General features: G+C 42.1%; 1 protein-coding gene across 1 annotated transcript; it reads left to right on the forward strand.

The window, feature by feature from the left end:
• Positions 1-253: 253 nt before the first annotated feature.
• peli2 (pellino E3 ubiquitin protein ligase family member 2) lies at positions 254-12,894 on the forward strand. The gene is made up of 6 exons (XM_032500601.1): positions 254-585; positions 6,156-6,285; positions 8,830-8,931; positions 10,382-10,579; positions 10,798-10,986; positions 11,169-12,894. Exons 1-6 carry the CDS (start codon positions 482-484, stop codon positions 11,745-11,747), a joined length of 1,302 nt encoding a protein of 433 aa, XP_032356492.1. The 5' UTR covers positions 254-481; the 3' UTR covers positions 11,748-12,894.
• Positions 12,895-13,651: the final 757 nt, after the last annotated feature.

Here is a 13,651-nt window from a genome sequence, read left to right on the forward strand (position 1 = left end):
GTGCGAGCCATGAAACATGTGAGGTTGCAAAAGTAGGAAGTTTCACTCCCAAGTACGATAACGCTGCTTACCCAACAATAAATTAAAAGCAAAATACTTTCCTCTAGTGTAAATAATAACTTATTAATAACTTCTAAAACTACACATGGCACACTCAGGTCTAAAACACTATTTTAAACAAATATTTGGTATGGAGTCCCCCTACACAAAGTAAAGAAAAATGGAATGGTACATTCCGGCCCTGCTCCTCTCTGTTATTCTATCTGCTTCAGAGCGGATTCAACCGCCAAGTAAGTTACATTTTGCCCTGTCACGCTAAAGAAGTTTAAAATCAGTGTATTTATAGTAATCTGGATTGGCGTGGGCACAGAGACATATGTCGCTGGATATATGATCTGAAATGAGACCCTGTCCTGTTTCTTGAAGAGAATTCCCGGTGATTTTTGAGCAGCTGTTATTACTGTATAACGTTAGCTAGCTAATGTTACACAGTGAAGCCAGAAGCCTCATGTTTTCGTCAAGCCAAGAGGAGCACTGCGCCCCGTCCAAAGACCCAGTGAAATACGGGGAGCTGGTGGTGCTAGGGTGAGTTTTGCTTTGCTGATACTTTACGATAAACTTTACTTTACAGACTCCTACGTTGACGTTAAAGCCAGCATTTCTTACGGAAGTTTTACAAGGGGGCACTCACATAGCTTAGCTCACTTAGCGACGTGAGTGTAAGTTTAGAAAATAAGGTGTGTAACGTTACTTTAGTAATGTGCTTTTTATTTTAGACAAACATCGACTTGTACACAGCTAAGTTAACTTTCTAGAAGTATTCAAGAATAACGTTAAGCCCAGTTTGGATTCACGCACTCACGTTACTCCACTAATTAGACACGTGCGCAATCAGAAATGTGTACATTTTCGTGTTGAGTTGGTGGCAATGTTTTAATTCTCTGACAATTGGGGAATAAACAACATTTCTGCTACATCAATCACACAATGTCCACACTAAATAAAAGTTCAGGAGAACTGTAGAGACCCGGGTGCATGAATTCCCAGACGCTCCTTCCTACCTTAAAAGTTGGGTAAGGATTCATGGGGTTTAAGGAATTCGGATGTGGTGATGGTTCCCCCTCCCCCATCCCTCAAGGTTCTTCCTATTTTCAAAACAATCTGAAGCTCAGACCGCACAACGTTACGTTTTTTAAAACACATTTTCCGTAGTCACGCGCCTGCACTACAAAGCCATGGTTTGTGAAATTATCATGTCATATCATTGTTACAGTTCAATAGTTTGAAATCACACACTTTGCTTATCCCAACACAACGCTGATTTCTTTACATTCACTAATGTCTGCTGTCCACATGGTCAGGTAGGGGACCCTAACCGTTACCAGGCTTTTGGACCACTAATGACTAACATCAGGAGTAGGGAGTATGGATAAAACCCTCTATCACACAATATCCAATTTTATATCACGATATCCATGGAAATCGTGATATGGGTAAAAGTGGATTGTTTGATTAAATTACTACACAGGATATATCTGTTTGTAGCTACGCCAACAAATTAAAACACTTGGAATCAATGAGACCTAATCACCTAAACCATCAATCACACTTATCAGATTCATTTTCCATTGATCGACTAATCAATAAATTATCATTAAGTCAAATGGATGTTCAGTTGTTTGTTAAAAAAAAGTGAAAAACATGTTAATTCTTTTAAAAATCATATTGGCGCTAGAATTTCAAAAAAAAAAATCAAACAATACCCAGCCCTAATCTGCAATGTTAAAAAACATAAGGCAGTTATAGTGTCATTAGTATACATGTCTCATCCTGCCATTGAGTAAACACTGCTGTGCCTTTTTCTTGTCACATCTATTTTAAAACCACTGCTGTGTTCTTTCTGGATTTGTTGAGGAGAAACTGTAGCCAGTTATCACTTTGAACAATCATGTTTTGATAAATTGTCAAAGGCATCAGCTGCCACAGATTATGGAAAACACCTGCTGTGTCATCAGTGATTAGAGTTTGGCCACTACTGCAAATTACTTAAAACTAGCACTTTTAGGTGTTTGTGCCGTGGAAATTGCATGTACTGTATATGGCTTTTGTTTCAAGCCCTTCAATTGATATGCCTATAAAGGTTATATATGCAGAGCATGGTAGAGTGTGGTTTTGTCCCTTGCCCTCCACTCATGCAATCACAGCCATGCTGTTATTATATGGGACAAAAAATGCTGACTGCTTATTACCCCAGGCTGAACATGTGGCATGTTTGAAGCTGATACTTTTGTTCTCTCTCCTGACATAAAGACACATATTTGAATCAGATGTGACGGGTGTATAATCACTGCCATGACATCACATCCCACTGATAAAACTGATGGTAGACAAGATAGCTGACAGCATGGAACAAAGCTTGTTTGAGCAGCAGTTCCCTTCAGTGGTTTGTTGCCATGACCATGGTGGCTCTTATTACTTGCATGGCTGCCCCCCCATCCCTGCCTGGGCAGATTGGCTTGGTGCTGGTCAGTGAGGGTGGGGTGGCTGCGTGGGTATCCTGGAAATGAAAGGATGGATTGATCAGGACTCAGCCTTTGCCTCTCCTCAGCTTCCTCTGTCCATTGTGGCTGGGAGACTAGGCCTATTGATTGAACTTTGTACATTTCTCCCTCAAAGAACCGCTCAGTAAAGGAAGTGTACAAATCAACTTGGGGGCATCTTTGGTGCAGACTGGCACTGATTGTTGAGATAGCTTTTCTTTTTAAAAATCCCATTCATCCAAGAAGGAAAAGAGTTATTCTTTTGCGTTCCTCAACTATACAACAAGGCCAGTGTGGAGCTTGTGTGGTGTCAGTGTCTTGTGCAAGGTTATATCAGTCAGATGGATACTTGGGCCCATGACAGCTTAAATCTTGGTCAGGTGACTGGTGCTCTTCTCATTCACGGTGCCATCTGGCTGCCTCCCATGTAGTGACGATGTACTGTTGACGTACACTTTAGATCAACCTATCTGAAGCACTAATAGCCTGTAGTCTTACTTTGCAGCATCATCAGACCTCTGAGCCATCTTCTGTGACCCTTCTAAGGCCACCCTACCTCTATGTCATGCTAATGAGGGTTATAAAAACTCAGCACATCTCCCTATTCTGCAAACACTAGCCTTTGATTCAAGCATAAGAGGTGGGAGGGGCCGTTGGCTTCTTATGGCCTCTTTACCGTCGCAGTTCCCAACCTGTTGTGCGACAATGTGACATCACAATGGGGCTGACGCGCCAGGATTTAAAGTGCGCGACCAGAAAGCAACTCTATTTTTTCAGCGGCGCGCAACAAAGCAGAAACAGGAAGCATGCAAGAGTTTGAGGGCAAGTGGATGCTGTGACTCACAGAATGACTGCAAATCTCTCTTGTGTCTATCATCCTCATTTGTTTCATGAGGATATTGAACTCACCATGTTTATGTCTGGCATTATTCAAAGGACGAACATCCCACCTTCTTTTTCTTAGTTTTTTTGCAAGCAGGCTTAGAAAGCAGCTGTTCTTCCTCATCTATTGACTCCAATGTCATCTTAGCCGCTGTTGACGTTGACGTCAATGCTGCTGCCAGTTCTGCCATTGTTTACCTTTTTCTTCTTCTTTAGACAGTGTGACATCAAAATGACAAAGATCTCACTGGCGCACCAGGATTTAAAGTTTGCAACCAGAGGCGACTGTGAAGAGGTCTTTAGTGCAACCCTCGAGGATAGGTGATATGCCATAGTCTTCTTATCCCTGCTCATAAGTATTGGAAGGTAAAGCCGCTGTCTGTCTGGCACCGGCCAAAAGGGAAAGCACTCACACTTGGTAGGAGCGAAGCTCTAAAAAGCCTATCCCAATTAATGTGACTTTGCAGTTCCTTGATAAGGCACTTGTGCTGTTTCTCAAAGAGCCAGGGTTATATTACATTCTGCTATTAGAATTGTTGAATTGTCTATATGGCGAAATGCCAAGCTGCAAATGATCTTACTGTGTGTGTGTGTGTGTGTGTGTGTGTGTGTGTGTGTGTGTGTGTGGGTGTGGTGTGTGGTGTGGTGTGTGTGTGTGTGTGTGTGTGTGTGTGTGTGTGTGTGTGTGTGTGTGTGTGTGTGTGTGTGTGTGTGTGTGTGTGTGTGTGTGTGTGTGTGTGTGTGTGTGTGTGTGTGTGTGTGTGTGTGTGTTGTGTGTGTGTGTGTGTGTGTGGGTGTGTGTGTGTGTGTGTGTGTGTGTGTGTGTGTGTGTGTGTGTGTGTGTGTGTGTGTGTGGACATCCAGGTACCGTATCCAGCAGAAGAAAAGAACTAAGTTGTTATTGAATGTATATTGGCACAGCTGGTCTTTATTAGGTGGGGAGTTTCGAGGGCAGGTTGGATAAAATTGGAGTATAAAGTCAGCACTCTGTTAAATTAGCTTTAGACGTGTGTTTATTGTTAGTAATTAGTAATGTTTTGTTCTTTAATTTGAATGTGCCTTCTTTCCTTTATTTTGTTACCAGAGTGAATGTCTTTTTAACCCTTGTATTATATTCGGGTCAAATTGGCCCATTTCAAATTTTTACAAGAAGAAAAATGGTACAAGTTACATTTTTTCAACCTGAAAGTCAACGGCCTTACCTTATTTCCTGTGATAAACATGTATTCCCGACTCAATTCAGAAAATTATTCTGGATATGACCACTTCTGTTTTTATCCATAGTGGATTTTTAACATGAATTAAAACCTTATGGAAAAAAAACAAACCCCACTTCCATTTTTAATTGTGTGCTAGTCGAGACTGATTGCATTCCATAAACATATACATTATCTCAATTGTTTGAAATTGAGATAAAGACAATATTTTTTAATAGATTATGAAGTCAAATTTTATTTCAGAATGGTTTTTAAAACCCCAAATAAGTCACGGGTCAATTTGACCCGAGGGACACAAGAGGGTCCCGAAAGTGAAGACAACACAAGGGTTAAAGCAGCATGTAAAAAGAAACCACTGTACATACACAAATCAACATTAGTAGTAAAAGCTAAAGAGTCTTTGTAATAGTGAACAATCTAAAATTGTGAAAAAACTAATACAGTTATTTATCCACTTTTTATTGTGCCATTTTCCTCCGGCTGTCAGTGTTTTAGCTGTAGGTTTGTCCACAGTATAATCCAGTGCCTCTCTAGCTCTCTGTGGGTGGCTTGTCCTACAGGTCAGCTGTGTGCTCTGTGCTGACTGGGACCATGTGTTTCCATGTCTGGCCAGCCGTGAAGAGACAGGAGACATGAGACATAGGCAGAAAGAGGCTCTTGTTGCTACTGTTGCATTTGTGTTGCAACAAGGAGAGATGTCTGTAGTGGTTGATAGAAGTCACTTCTCCATGAAAGGTATTACTATGCCATCTTGGAGCTTTCAATAGCGATATTTCTAGTGTCTGTTTAGCACACAGCTTACACGTGAGTGTGTGACAGAAGGTCTGTGTGTTGGATGGGAGTAGGGCATGGGGTGTCCCAGCTGTAGTAACCAGCTGGTGGATGGGGGGAGGAGCAGTCCCACCGGAAGGGGCTTCTTCATTCATAAGGAGCTGCCTAGGCTAAGTGCCCCATGCAGCAGACTGAGAATGGAGGCTGATATTGAGAAGTGAAAACCGAGAATGCTCTTCAGTGATCTTCTGGTGGTGTTGAGGATTTGAAATTGAGATCTTAGAACTTTCTGTGGCAGTGTAAAAAATCCAGCTATGAGAGAACATGTTTCATGTGAGCCCAGTTCTCCACCCAGTGATAGGAAATGTGATGTGAATCGAATAACCTGCTTCTGCCTGGGACCAGTTTATGTCGAGGAACAGCTGCAGTTTACACAGAGTTGGCGCCCTGAAATCACAAATACCAGAGTGCATTATGTAATAAGAGACATTATCCAAGGTAATGCTTAGATTGCTAATAGGGTGCATTAGATTGCCAGTGATGTAATGCGTAGCAAAACTCCTTTTCCAAACATGTGGATATTTCTAATTCTGCATTTTACTTTTTATGATTACAGGAATTTAGCCTGTAAATGTCATTAGACACATCTTTTTTTTTCAGCTACCAAAATTTGATTTGTGTTTTCTCATCATATTGGAACTGTTTTGCTTATTTGCTGTCCTTCCCTCCACCCCTCCCTTGACAGGTACAATGGCTCTCTGCCCAATGGAGATCGGGCTAGACGGAAAAGCAGATTTGCGCTATACAAGAGGACCAAAGCCAATGGTGTTAAGCCAAGCACTGTGCACATCCTCAACACACCCCAGGCCAGCAAGGTACAGAACAGATCAGTGGATGGAAAAGTGATTTATTGAGCGGACTCTCCGTTATAATGAACAATTGTCTGCCTGTTGTTTATTGATGCATGTTTTAGTAGGGCTGGGAATCTCTTGGTACCTTCGATTCTGATTCAGAGGCCAACAATTCGATTCTAAGCCGATTTATCGATGCATCTTGATGCAACAATTGTTTTATGTACATTTCTGTGCGTGGTTTTAAAAATATACATATAAATCTGAGTTTGTTGCTCAGTTTGCTAATCACTTACTAGCCACCGCAGGTAGACAAAGCTTAGATTTTGACATATACAGTATCTGTCACACAAGTTTTAATGAAATGTTTTGTCTACTGATGTTTTTATTGTGTAGTAATTCCATGCTCAAGCCTTAAACATGCTTGTGAAAGTCCCCTTCTGTCACAGTGAATGAAACATGAGGCGGTCAGATGTAATGTGATAAAGTAGATGAACAGCGTATATGTGTTTTGCATAATTATTGTATGTATGTCTTATTAGATCATGTGTATATTTTCTCTGCACTTTTGCCTAAACTCTAAGTTGTTGTCCGTTATCCCATCCTCTTTCAGTCATTCTGATGTATCTAAGAATTGGATATTTTTCCCACCCTTATATTTTAGACAATAATGTATGTAAGCATGTAAATAAAAAACTAAGACAGAGGGTGAAGAATAATTTTGTCAGTGTATTTAAGCAGTTTTTAATTCATATTGTGTATGAACATAGCAGATTAAAGAGTATTCACAGCTGAAGGAAAATCTTGAAAAAACACTACTGACTTTTTCAGAGAATGGTAACTTACGGGACATGCAGTGAACTCCTTTATATTATAGTTGGCAGACCTTAATGTTGACATATTCAGTTCAATGACTTTAGTTCCTAGCTGGGCCTCATAGCTTTTCTTTGCACCGTAGTGCCTGCCAGAAACTGCCCCTTCCAGTATAACACGTCTGCATTCCTGCCTTTGGTTCCCAAGAAAAACTGCTAAACAAGCGATAGGACCTGCTTACCTCGGCACCTCTTGAAGGCCAATATTCTAGACATTTGTTGGCAGTTTAGCTCGCTGGCCAAAGGCTCTCTCTGGTTCAGGTTACTCTCAACCTTGTGGAACTTGACTCCTGGTATCTCCTCAGAGGTTTTTCTCTGACAGAGGCTTTTTCATCACAAAGATTGTTCATCATTTAATTTGAGTTTGAGCTGAATGTTGTGCTGCAGGAGCCTATGAACTATGGCTAAATGTTCCTGCTGCTCCACACTACAAGTTGTTTCTCAGAAAACCACGTTGCACTGGACTTGACTGTTTTCACGGCGCAGCGCGATTGAGCAAAGAATGCCTTTTCACAAATAGTCACAGACTGTTTCAGAGATGGGAACGGCTGTGACCTTCTTCCCCTTTCACTGCTGTTCCTCTCTGCCACCCTGTTACCAGGCCTGGGATAAAGAGGGTGAACTGAGGAGGAAGTAGTTGCAGTTTCCGGACCCTGCGCTCCCCAGCTGTACACACGGAGAATGTTCTGTGGCTCAAAAGCTGCAAGGGAAGAGCTCACATTTTAGGGCACACTCCGTTGTTCATGATACATAAAAAGGAGCTCCCATGATGCTACTGCAAGCCTCCTATTCAAATCCTGACCGTGCTTTCTCTCTCTCTCTCTCTCTCTCTCTCTCTCTCTCTGTGTGTTTCTTTGTGGAGTGTGCATAAACTTCTTTTAGCCGTTGAACAGGTGGAGCACCATTTGTTTGTAGCAGCGCAGTCGAGACAAGACTGCATGTGATGATGAGATTTGTCCACGTCTGTCTCTGATGTTACAGCAGAGTGGTAGCGCAGATGACCCACTTTCTCTCTCCCTCTTTCCCTCTTGCATGTGACAGAGAGAGAGAGAGAGAGAGAGGTGGGTGGGATTTGCAGATTAGAGCACAATGATAGTGGCATGTGGTAAACTGTTGATGGGAACCTGCCTCGCTACACTGACTGAGGCAGTTCAGCTGCTAGGCAAGCTAGTGTTAACTGAGGCTGGTGGGCAATTTCTGATCACTGTCATGTCCAGTGTGTCTTCTGCCAGACAATCCTGCCTAAGATCTTTGGTTGTAAAAAAACAAACAAAAAAACATTACACAGTAATGATCCATTGCAATAACAAGCCCAAGAATTTCTTTAGTTTTTTTTAGTTGTGAATAATAGGGTGTTAACTAGGACAAGTATATTCTATTCCAACAAGCACTGAGTGTGGTGCTTTTTAATAGGACTGTTTTTTTGCCCTGATCTGTAATTTCCCCTCACACAGGATTCAGTGATTGCACAAGGCACATGGTAGTGTCGCTTCTGTTTGTGGACCTTTGGCACTCTTACATCCGGTGTCAAAGCCACAAATCAAAAGACATCAAAGGGTTTTACTGACTTCACTATGACACTAAACAGTTAAACACTCCCTTGTTGTTGGTGTGCTTATACTTTGTTTGAATATGTATCTGTTATGTTAAATATATGGTATCACCATGTGTTAATGAGTCGCTTGTCTTATTTCAGGCTGTGAACTGTAAAGGCCAACACAGCATCTCCTACACATTGTCCAGGAACCATACGGTAGTGGTGGAATACTGCCATGATAAAGACACAGACATGTTTCAGGTAAAAACCCATTAATGCTTTAGTGTGTTACTATTTTACATTAACAAAAGTCTGTTACATTTAAGCCATTGCCAAATGAGTTGCTACAAAGCTAAGTAAGACTATTGGCTCCACACAACTCTCTATTTCTCAGGATAGCTATCTTCAGAAGATTGTCGTCCAGCGACTTTTGCGCGCAGAAAATCGAGCCAAGATAATTACCTTTTCTGAAGAATCCATGTTTTTTTAATCTACTGGATTGTCATTGGCTACTAGTAACTGCGCGGAGGAGGGGTGGGGGTGGTGCGCAATCACGGAAGGCTTGTGCTGTTTGGATGCGCCATTACTTAGAATTTCTCATTGGGGAGACAGAAACTACGCACTTTAGCTTTAAATGACACTGTTACCATTTTGGGTTTAACAACCTGTTGAATCCAGAGAGAACAGAGTTGAATTTGATCATTGCTGCAACTGTCCGATTACTGTACCACAACCATTACTTTCATTATTGAACCATTATAATTTCCCAGAGCCCAAAGCTTGTTGTATACGACTTGCTTGTTCTACTGTAATTTTTTTTTTTTTTCACAGTCAAAACTCAAAAATATTTACTTTAATAATATATTTGATGAAAAAAACAGCTTGAATCAAATATTGACTTTTTCTCTTGAACTGCACAATAAAAATAGCCGTTTTAATCTCTCTTGATTGACTGGTTTAATTAGTGACATTTTCAGCGCTGTATTTGATTAAGAATATTTGCAGCTACGCCTTCAAAATCTATGCACATTTGGTTGTTTTTCCCTTCTCAAACTTTACAGTCCACCAGTGAGTGCATGTGTCCTGTATATGTACTGTCAACAGTTCTGTCTGTAGCATTAATCAGAGTGTACAGCAAGGAAACGATGACCAGAGGGAAGACAGCACTGCAAACGCATGCTTAACATTCAGCCGTGTTGTGTCGATGTGACTTTTAACAACACTGAATTAATAGAAACCTAGACACAGCAGAGAAGGGGAAACTACTCAAAAACAAGAATTCAGGACTTTTTTGAGATGGAGGAAATACTTTTTTTTTTTTTTACCTCTGCTTGTTCAGCTTTGAAAACTGTTTGGACATTTGTCAGTGTTTAACCCTGTAGTCCGCTTAAAAAATAAGCCTGATACATTATTTAAACAAAGGAACTTGGATTCTCTGGAGAGATTCACTGATATGACAACAACATGCCTTGGTAAAAATGCTGAGACAAGACACACAACAGCATTATCCTGTGCGCTGTCATTAAAATGTCAAACCGCCACAAACTGACAAATGGCTGAAAAGCGTGAAACGGTTCAGTACAAATTTCTGCAGGGATTAAAAAGAATCCCCTTTTCACCCATGCCAGTATGAGATCACAAGAAACAATCTAATAATAATAATAATAAAGCAATAAGCATGACATTGATTAATGACTGTGTTGCTTTGTAGATTGGGCGTTCCACTGAGAGTCCTATAGACTTTGTGGTGACTGACACAGTAGCAGGAGGCCAGGAGGGAGAAGAGACTCCCATTACACAGAGCACCATCTCCCGTTTTGCCTGCCGAGTTGTCTGCGAGCGTAACCCGCCTTTCACTGCTCGCATCTACGCAGCTGGTTTTGATTCTTCCAAAAACATCTTCCTTGGGGTAATTACTATTTATTGTACCATGGTGGATACATGGTATCAACATTAACACTGCTCTCTTAATGGAAGGTTGAATGTCCAGTGTTAAATCTAGTTCCAGCACAGTTCTAACCAGAAAAAAAACAAATGCAAATTCTTTTACTGGCAGTGTTATGTTAAAAAAAAAACTTCCAGCCACACAACACATCAGTTTGCATCTATGCTACGTCTTGCCTACAGGAAAAAGCAGCAAAATGGAAGAACCCTGACGGTCACATGGATGGACTAACTACCAATGGTGTGCTGGTAATGCACCCAAAGGGTGGCTTCACGGAGGAGTCAAAGCCTGGCGTATGGAGAGAGATCTCGGTTTGTGGGGATGTTTACACACTGAGAGAGACCCGCTCAGCACAGATCCCAGGCAAACTGGTCAGTACCTTCATACATATAGTATACGTACACAGCAGAAGGGACACTGTGACTTGAAGGAAGAAGATGTTTCTCACTTCACAAATAGAATATGTGTATGACTGTTGCATGCATGACATAAGCATTCTCTTTGTTTTTGCAAAGTGAAACTAAATGTGTGTCTGCTACATCACCCTCTGCAGGTAGAACATGAGAGTAATATACTGCAGGACGGCTCCCTTGTGGATCTGTGTGGAGCCACTTTGCTGTGGCGTACTGCAGAAGGCCTCTTTCACACTCCCACCCAAAAGCATCTGGAGGCTCTCCGACAGGAGATCAACGCAGCGCGCCCCCAGTGCCCCGTGGGTCTCAACACACTTGCCTTCCCCAGCATGCAACGCAGCCGCGCCCTCTCTTCTCTGGAGGACAAGCAGCCTTGGGTCTACTTGGCCTGCGGCCATGTGCACGGCTACCACAACTGGGGCCACCGTTCAGAGCAGGAGCCCAACACTCAGCGAGAGTGTCCCATGTGCCGAGTGGTCGGGCCCTACGTGCCACTGTGGCTGGGCTGTGAGCCGGCCTTCTATGTGGACACAGGTGCACCCACTCATGCCTTTGTGCCATGTGGACATGTGTGTTCGGAGAAGTCAGTCAAGTACTGGGCAGAGATCCCTCTGCCCCACGGCACCCACGCCTTCCACGCCGCCTGCCCCTTCTGTGCCACCCAGCTCAGCCTCACTCAGGGCTTTTCCAAGCTAATCTTCCAGGGCCCGGTGGACTGAGCTGAAGGGTCCTACTCCGGCAGAGAAGATTAGGCAGGAACGCCAACATGCTGTGAAACTGTTCCGATTATTTTGTGCTTTCTTTTGTTCATGTAAGCCAGCTGTGGAAAGGAGTAAGTCTTCTCAAGTTCTGGTCATATACTGTGGGTTCTGCACAACAGAGAGCCATTACAGATTGTTCAGGGCCTCGAGTGGTTATTTGGATGGCCACTGGGGGATACAGAGAGATGGAGCACTCTGGACCGCAGATGCTTTTGCTCCAGAATGAACTACTGTTTCAGCTATCTGTCATCCAACCACTTTAAACAAGGCTGTTTTTACTATAGTGATCGCTGGTTTTCCATCGGAGCTCCATAGAATTAATTTTGTAGGAATTAACTGATTTTACTCATGAATCGGACCGACCCAGATAACATTGGTGAATTTGGATCTGTTGGGCGGGAGAAGGGTTTATAGTTCAATTCCTGGTGGGTCTGAGACAAAGTTTTTACAGAGCCAGACAGCTGGACTGTTGGCTGGGAGAAAAGCCTGGAGAATTTTGGTGTCAATGTCTAACTAGTTAAGTGCTTCCCATTGCCCTGTTGGCCCTGAACCCCTAATGGCATCTAAATCATGTAGCTCTCTGGATTTTGGCTTCCATTTGCTAAACAAACTTTGAAAAGACTTTTTGTGTACAGAGATATAATCCAGTGCCTCTAATCCCATTAAATGGTGGGAATATTTTTAATAATGAGAATAGATATTTTGTTGAAGGCAAAGGGAGAGATAGTTTTGCAAACATGAGACATAAGGAAATGACAGCCTACATGGATTCTTCAACACATTTTTATCTGACAGAAGAGGTATTTTACTACACTGAGGCCCTTGTACTGTTTTGTAATGCAAATGTTTAATATATTTTTCTCCTGCATAAATAACGTGTGAGAATGTTTGAGTGTGTGCATGCATGTGTGATTGTGTGTGTGTGGGTTGGACTTTGTGGGTGCCCTTGGGCTTTGTTAAAATTGCCCTGCATCATTTCACCCCAATCTCTTTTTCTATCTCACCCACCACCCAAAACACTACCAGAGAGAACCAGGGATTAAACCAACCTCGCAGGGTTTGACAATGAATGTACTGAAATACATTGACTCTCCTCACTGGTGGTACTTTGATTATACAACTTGCTTTCTCAGTGGCTGTGCTGTTAAAGGTAGAAGTAAGGCCTTTTCGCAGTGAAAGACAACATTGGAACTGTACTACCAAATGCATCAACCGCACCAGCTTGCTAGCTTGCTGTGTCCCTGCCCCACACGTACTGTATTCAATCTGCCCTGTTGTTTGCTTTATCCCATGCTGGGTCTGATCCAATGATTTGTACGCTGTCAAACCTGGGCACAGTCTCAGCAGCATCCAGAGATTATACCAAATATATGGAAGAGCTGTTTTTTTTCTCCACACGCAAGATGTAATGACCACTCTCTCCGATCCAAAGTGTTTCTGTAAACAATCCTAAACCCAAACTGCTGCTATGGTGGAATGTTGACAGCTCTGGATTATAGTCAAGACTGTTCAGCTGCTCGCAACCAGCTCCATTGGAATAATGACATTATAACACACCAAGCCAAATTTAGAAAGTTATTGTGTGTGGATGAGTCAAGTTGTCCAAAACAAAGTAGCAGATGAATTGAAACTAAAGAATCTGGGACGAATCTGTGCATTCTTCTGTGATGTTAGCGTCCCAGACTGTGCCCATATGTAGTGTAGTTGAAAGCATTAATTCTGCCTCTAGTTTATCAAATACAATATTGAGCATTAAAATTATAATAGTTTGAGGGTAATGTTCCTATTATAGCGTTTTAATTTACTTCAGGTTACATTACGATCAATACAAGTCAAAGGTATCAATGGGCAGAATCTACCTT

Source organism: Etheostoma spectabile, chromosome 20 (assembly GCF_008692095.1).
Source record: "Etheostoma spectabile isolate EspeVRDwgs_2016 chromosome 20, UIUC_Espe_1.0, whole genome shotgun sequence".
Taxonomy (NCBI): domain Eukaryota; kingdom Metazoa; phylum Chordata; class Actinopteri; order Perciformes; family Percidae; genus Etheostoma; species Etheostoma spectabile.